This window comes from Bison bison, unplaced genomic scaffold (assembly GCF_000754665.1).
Source record: "Bison bison bison isolate TAMUID 2011002044 unplaced genomic scaffold, Bison_UMD1.0 scf7180017864039, whole genome shotgun sequence".
Taxonomy (NCBI): Eukaryota; Metazoa; Chordata; class Mammalia; order Artiodactyla; family Bovidae; genus Bison; species Bison bison.
This window is the reverse complement of record NW_011494611.1, coordinates 3,801,577-3,808,273: the sequence shown is the minus strand read 5'-3', so window position 1 is coordinate 3,808,273 and position 6,697 is coordinate 3,801,577. Positions and strand designations below refer to the sequence as shown.

The 6,697-nt window shown below is 40.0% G+C and overlaps 1 protein-coding gene across 2 annotated transcripts in view; it reads right to left on the bottom strand.

Annotated features, from left to right (window-relative positions):
• FKBP15 (FK506 binding protein 15, 133kDa) overlaps positions 1-6,697 on the bottom strand; it is a 58,431-nt gene that overhangs the window by 38,677 nt on the left and 13,057 nt on the right. For both annotated transcript variants that reach the window (XM_010835185.1, XM_010835187.1), the window contains exons 3-4: positions 4,373-4,457; positions 3,763-3,832 (exon numbers count right to left, since the gene is read on the bottom strand). In XM_010835185.1, the coding sequence (XP_010833487.1) occupies positions 3,763-3,832; positions 4,373-4,457 (155 nt within the window). The remainder of the gene's footprint in view (positions 1-3,762; positions 3,833-4,372; positions 4,458-6,697) is intronic.

Here is a 6,697-nt window from a genome sequence, read left to right as displayed (position 1 = left end):
ACCATTCAGTTCAGTTCAGTTCAGTCACTCAGTTGTGTCTGACTCTTTGCGACCCCATGAACCGCAGCATGCCAGGCCTCCCTGTCCATCACCAACTCCCGGAATCTACCCAAACCCATGTCCATTGAGTCGGTGATGCCATCCATCTCATCCTCTGTGGTCCCCTTCTCCTCCTGCCCTCAGTCTTTCCCAGCATCAGGGTCTTTTCAAATGAGTCAGCTCTTCGCATCAGGTGGCCAAAGGACTGGAGTTTCAGCTTCAACATCAGTCCTTCCAATGAACACCCAGGACTGATCTCCTTTAGGATGGCCTGGTTGGATCTCCTTGCAGTCCAAGGGACTCTCAAGAGTCTTCTCCAACACCACAGTTCAAAAGCATCAATTCTTCGGCGCTCAGCTTTCTTTATAGTCCAACTCTCACATCCATGCATGACTACTGGAAAAACCACAGCTTTCACTAGATGGAACTTTGTTGACAAAGTAATGTCTCTGCTTTTTAATATGTTGTCTAGGTTGGTCATAACTTTCCTTCCAAGGACTAAGTGTCTTTTAATTTCATGGCCATATGACACAGCAATTTCCCTCCCAGTATACATGCAAAAGAACTGAAAAGAGGGACTCAAACATACACTTGTACATCAATGTTCACTGCACTGTTATTCACAATAGTCAAAAGGTGGAAACAACTAAGTGTCTAGCAGATAATGAACGGATAAATATTAAAAATGTGTTTTATATATATAATAAGATATTATTCAGCCATAAAAATAACCAATTTCTGATACATGCTACAACATGGATGAATCTTGAAAACATTTTGCTAAGTGAAATAAGCCAGACAAATATTTTATCATTCCACTTATATGAAATACCTAGAGTAGGCAAATTCATGATAGTGTGGGACAGGGAAGCCTGGCATGCTGCAGTCCATGGGGTCACAAAGAGTCAGATATGACTTAGTGACTGAACAACAACAGAAAGTAGATTAGGGGTTACCAGGGAATAACAGAAAGGGGATGGGGAGTTATTGCTTAAAGGTTACAGATTTTGTTTGGGGTGATGAAAAAAGTGGAAAGAGTGATGATGGTTGCTCAATACTGTGAAAGCAATTTATGCAACTGAATTATATACTTAAAAATGATTAAAATGGCAAATTTTATGTCTCATACATATTTACAACACACACACACAGAAATTAAAATTCAACTCTAGAAGGGAGGGAGGGACTGACTACAGAAGCTCATATACAATCTTGTACTAGAAAAGACTTCCCTTATACTATGTGAGGCAGATACAGCAGGGACTGATCACCTCATGCCAATCAAATTATAGACTGAGCTGCTCAGTGAAGGATCACAGGTTATGAAGAGCTGGCTCACTTCTGGGCTGTCCCTATTCCTGAGCACTATCTATGAAGGCTTTTCATTGAGAGCTTGGATGGCCTCTGATTCTTTGGTCCTGAAGTTTTCTGCCCATCAGAGATTCTGAGCTGAGATTCTTTAGTCTCTTCCCCATGAAGTTCAAAATCTAGCAAATGTTTTGAGAGGAAAGTTGTTGCTTTCCAGCCCTAAGTTGGATTTTATCTCCTATGAACCAAAGGCAATCTTTCCTTCTGCTTTTCTGGTATAGTCCACGCACTTCCACACCACACCCCAATTCATCAAATGTCCCTTGGGGAAAAACCAATCTTGTGTTTGGAGCGTCTACAGTTTTCGCCAGTGTTTTTTCCCCAGCAGTCTCTGCTTGGGACACACTTGATGCTTAGTCTACTCCTAAGTATCAGCAAAGGTCTCAAGGCAAGGAAACACTCAGCTTATTGGCTCTTTCCTCTCAGAATTTTAATTCATCTACTCCTCATCATTTCCATAGCTCCCTAATGAATTTTAAAATACAATTTTTTCACTTTGTCTTTTTATACTGTTGCCTGCTACAACATAAGACATTCTATCTGGAAGTGAAGGGTGGTAAGGTCCCAATGCGCCTGTGCTAAGTCACTTTAGTCATGTCCAACTCTGTGCGACCCTATGGACTGGGCAGCCCATCAGGCTCCTCTGTCCATGGTATTCTCTAGGCAAGGATACTGGAGTGAGTTGCCATGCCCTCCTCCAGGGGATCTTCCCAAGCCAGCGATGGAGCTCACATCTTTTAAGTCTCCTGTATCAGCAGGTAGGTTCTCTACCAGTAGTGTCACCTGGGAAGCTCAAAGTCCCAATACCGGATTTTTAAATCCAAATGGCAATCTCTAATGAAGTAACGAACTTAGATAATAATCAACAATGCCTGGTAACAGGGACTTGTCTGCTGGTCCAGTGGTTAAGACTGTACGCTCCCACTGCAGTCGGGGCAGGTTTGATCCCTGGTCAGGGGGCTAAGATCCCACATGCCTCCCAGTGAGTCCAAAAGAAAAAAACAATGGCTGCTAACATGATAAAATGAGAGACAATCAGACATTATATATCTCCCAATGGGAGAATGAGAGATTTAAGGAACTCAGTAACAACTGCAATGCATGGACCTTATTAGGTTAAAAGTAACTGTTAAAAAGAAAAAAACAGATAATCAGGGAAATCTGAATACTAACTGGCAGTGTGCATAAGATCAAAGAATTACTGTGGGTTTTGTTTAGGAGTGATAATGGTTATGTTTTTTAGAATCTTTATCTTGTAGACATATGTACTAAAATATTTCCAGCTAAAACTGTATGCTAGAGATTTATCCAAAATAATCTGAACAGGAGAATAGGAAGACAGGTTGGAGTTGAGATGAAAAAGATTAATAACTGTTAGACTTCAGTAATGGATATGTGGGTGTTTGTTATTCTAGTCCCACTGTTTTTACATGTGTTTTGCAAATTTCCAAAATTAAGCTTTTTGTTTTTCATATACAGGAGTGTTGTTCATTACTTTAGCTACCCTGAACAGGTAATCTTCTCTCTCAGTGTCTCAGAGTTTCTGAGGTATGTGGACTGCATGTTATCTGGACCTCTGAAATGCTATTGTTTCCTATGTGTATTTTAACAATGTTCAAAACCTTTTGGAGAAGAATTTGAAGCTAGATACAATCTACACTGGCCACCTGATGCAAAGAACTGACTCCTTTGAAAAGACCCTGATGCTGGGAAAGACTGAAGGCGGGAGGAGAAGGGGACGACAGACGATGAGATGGCTGGATGGCATCACCGACTCGACGGACATGAGTTAGAGTCAGCTCTAGGAGTTGGTGATGGACAGGGAGGCCTGGTGCACTGCAGTCCATGGGGTCATAAAATGACATGACTGAGCGACTGAACTGAATTGAACTGAACAATCTATACAAGGAAATCAGTCTCTGGGCTTCTAATCACATCTTTTTGACTCAAATCAGTATTTTGCTGTGTGATAAACTGCCCAACTCACCAAACTTTCAAAAAAGATAAACACACACACACACAAGATAAACAGTGGTCATACTCTAAGCATTGCTCATTACCTAACAAAAGAATGTCCCTGGTTACTGAATGACTCTAAGATTCTACAAATTCTTAAGCTAGATTCATATCACAAAGGTCAAACTTAAGGAATTTGAGTGGTTGAATTTGTTTTAATGCACAACAGTAAGCAAAATGTGACTATAAATATCATTATACACCTAACATTAAAAATTCACATTAAGTACAATCATTCTAATCCTCTGACTTGATATATAAGACAAGTCCCCATAAAAACCAGTTCACTGGTATGATTTGGGACACCTGAATATACATGAGACAAGGGGGCATTCTTACCTCTCTGGTTGTGTGATTTCCCAGGACTGCAGCACCAAATTTGCCCTGCTTTACATATTGACCATTTGTGCTACAGAAGTAAGAAAAACAGGTATTAACACTTCCTTCAAACAAGTAGAAACAGCTTTCAGACATTATATATCTCCCAATGGGAGAATGAAAGAGATTTAAGAAACATAGTAACCACCTGTAATGCATGGACTTTATTAGATTAAAAGTAACTGTTAAAAAGAATTCTAGAAGTGGGGAATTTAGGCATTCAGCCTCCAGAAAGGGACAGACAACAGTTTATAATTTAAAGCTCTGACACAACTTCTTTACTCTTTAAACATCTACTATTCAGGATCTTTTAGTGGAGTGGCTTTCTCTGAACTTTTAAAAAGGCTGCTGCTGAGGGTATAAGCACTTCCTAGAGGGAGTACACAAGGTACTGGCTCTTCAAAGTTCTGTGTGCAGAACTGCCCAACTGAAACATTAAAAGCATTACTAATACTTTGTCTATGGCAGGACTGAGTAGCCATTTTGCAACAGAGAGGCCTATTGTGAAAAGACAGGAGCTTATCCCGTGGCCCCAAGCAACTCCAGAAAGTGGTCCTTCTCAGCTACTTACTAACGATAGGCATGGACTGCTGTGGCAACCAACAATGTGGAAGTGCCTGTCGTGGTGGGCGCTGTTTTTGGTGTCCCCTGATTCCCTGATGAAGAGATGAAGGAGAAAACAAAAGTTGTCATTCATTTCTTGCTTGAAACTGATTTTTAACCATTAAAGTAGCTTCAAAATTCTTCTTTAACCTTAGAGTTGATGTTCTAATGCTTTTACAACCTTTGTCCTCATCTGATCCACCAAAGGGCCCCTATGGTTATGGCTGGGGATGAAGAAACTGAGCCTCTAGGCCCCAAGTACCTTACATGATGACAGTAGCAGCCTAGACTAGAACTCAGGATTCTGGCTCCATTTCAAACAAATTTGGGGGCTGGACAAGAAGCACTGTCTAGAAAGCAAGATCACATTCCATTACTTTCTTTTCTCCTTCCAATATTTTGACAGCGATAATTGGTAAAAATGAAGTTGTTTCCCCTTCCTTTACTTTCAGAGTTGAAAATTTTTGATATTGAGATTACATTCATAACTTTACTTTCGCAGTGGTAAAGCAAGACTAACATTTAAAAATAGTACATTTAGAGTAAATCATATATTCACACCCACCACAGGAACGCACTGATGGAATAGTGAGAACACAGGTGTGGACACAGCAGCTAAGGACTTATTTTCAAAAGAATCCTCATTTGATTCTTTTTGTTGTTGTTAAAAAACAAGACAACAGGCCCAAAATGGAATCACCGAGCCTAAGCTCCAATCCACTAAACAGAGATTCAACATAATTACCGTTTTGGCTCTTCAAGAAATGGAATCTTAAACCAATTAGGAATGATCTGATCAGTCACCAGATAGATAATGTGTGATAGGTCTCTACTATCTCCTAAAGCGAAGTGTTCATGGGGTCACGAAGAGTCGGACACGACTGAGCGACTGAATTGAACCGAACTGAAAGGAAAGTGACCTTGTAATAAGCAGCCCACTGTTTTGCCTAGCATGATACGAGAATCCCTTCTGCCTTGTTTCTGCTCCTTTCTGCCTGTAAGAGACTTTCATTTCATACAGCTCTTTATAGCCCCTATCTACTAGACTGGACGCTGCTCAACTCTAGAAAGCAAAGGAAAGGTAAGTGAAGTCGCTCAGTCGTGTCCGACTCTTTGCAACCCCATGGACTGTAGCCTACTGTAGATGCTCTGTCCATGGGATTTTTCCAGGCAAGAATACTGGAGTGGGTTGCCACTTCCTTCTCCAGGGGATCTTCCCGACCCAGGGATTGAACCCAGGTCTCCCACATTGCAGGCAGATGCTTTACCATCTGATGCCACTCAATTCATGAACTGCTGAATATAGCCAATAAGATCTTTAAAATTTAGTCAGTTAAATTTTATTAACAGTATTGACATATTTTTTTCTGTTTATATAGAGTACATGTACACTGTAGAAAACCTGGTAAATTCAGAAACACACAAAGAAAATAAAAACAATTTATAATCTCACCACGGAAACATAAACATCAATAGTATGATGTATTTATTCCTAGCCCTGTTTCTATACACATAAACTTGTCAGCTTTTTCATCTTTTTCAAAAACAACATTAATGATATGCTTTAGCAATTTCCTTTTCTCACTTAATATACACATTTCCTTATACTCTTCAAAAGAATCTCCAAAACAAACATAAAATACCACTAGCAGTATGAACATGCCAGCTTTGCATCCTTGCCAACAAGAGGAGACGAGCTTTCTAAATCTTTACCGATGGGATGGGGGGCATTAGGGAAAGGGGAATGCCATCTCACGGTTGTTTTCATTAGCATTTATTGATTATGGGGAAGCAGAAATTCAACATTTTCTATAGATTTGTATTGGCCATTTATTTTGTTTGATTTTGATGAATTGCCTATTTTAGATTGTTGGCTTATTTTCCTAGTCTGTGGTGTTCTTGTTCTCCTTATTATTCTGTAAAAACCGACAACAGTACTTTCCAGTTTTACGTATGTGATGCTACAGAATATAAAACTTCTCTCTGGAGAAGTAGTAAATGACCAAGAAAAAGAGGAACTCAGGCCGCAGTTAACACTGAGAAAAAAATTACTGTCTCCCAAGGCTCTCATCTCCCTACCTATCTATCATCCTGAAAATGGAAGGCTGTTCATGGATTTGCTAGAGGGATAAGCGAGTCAGATGTCACAATCATGGGATCTTCTCATTGGCTAAGCATTTCTTCCTCTCTGAAATCAGAATTGTACAGATTCTTTAATTCCCTGCTCATAAGGACTGCTTTTAATATGTGATTTGAAATCTTTTTCTCCTGCAAAGTCTTTCACTTTCCTTTG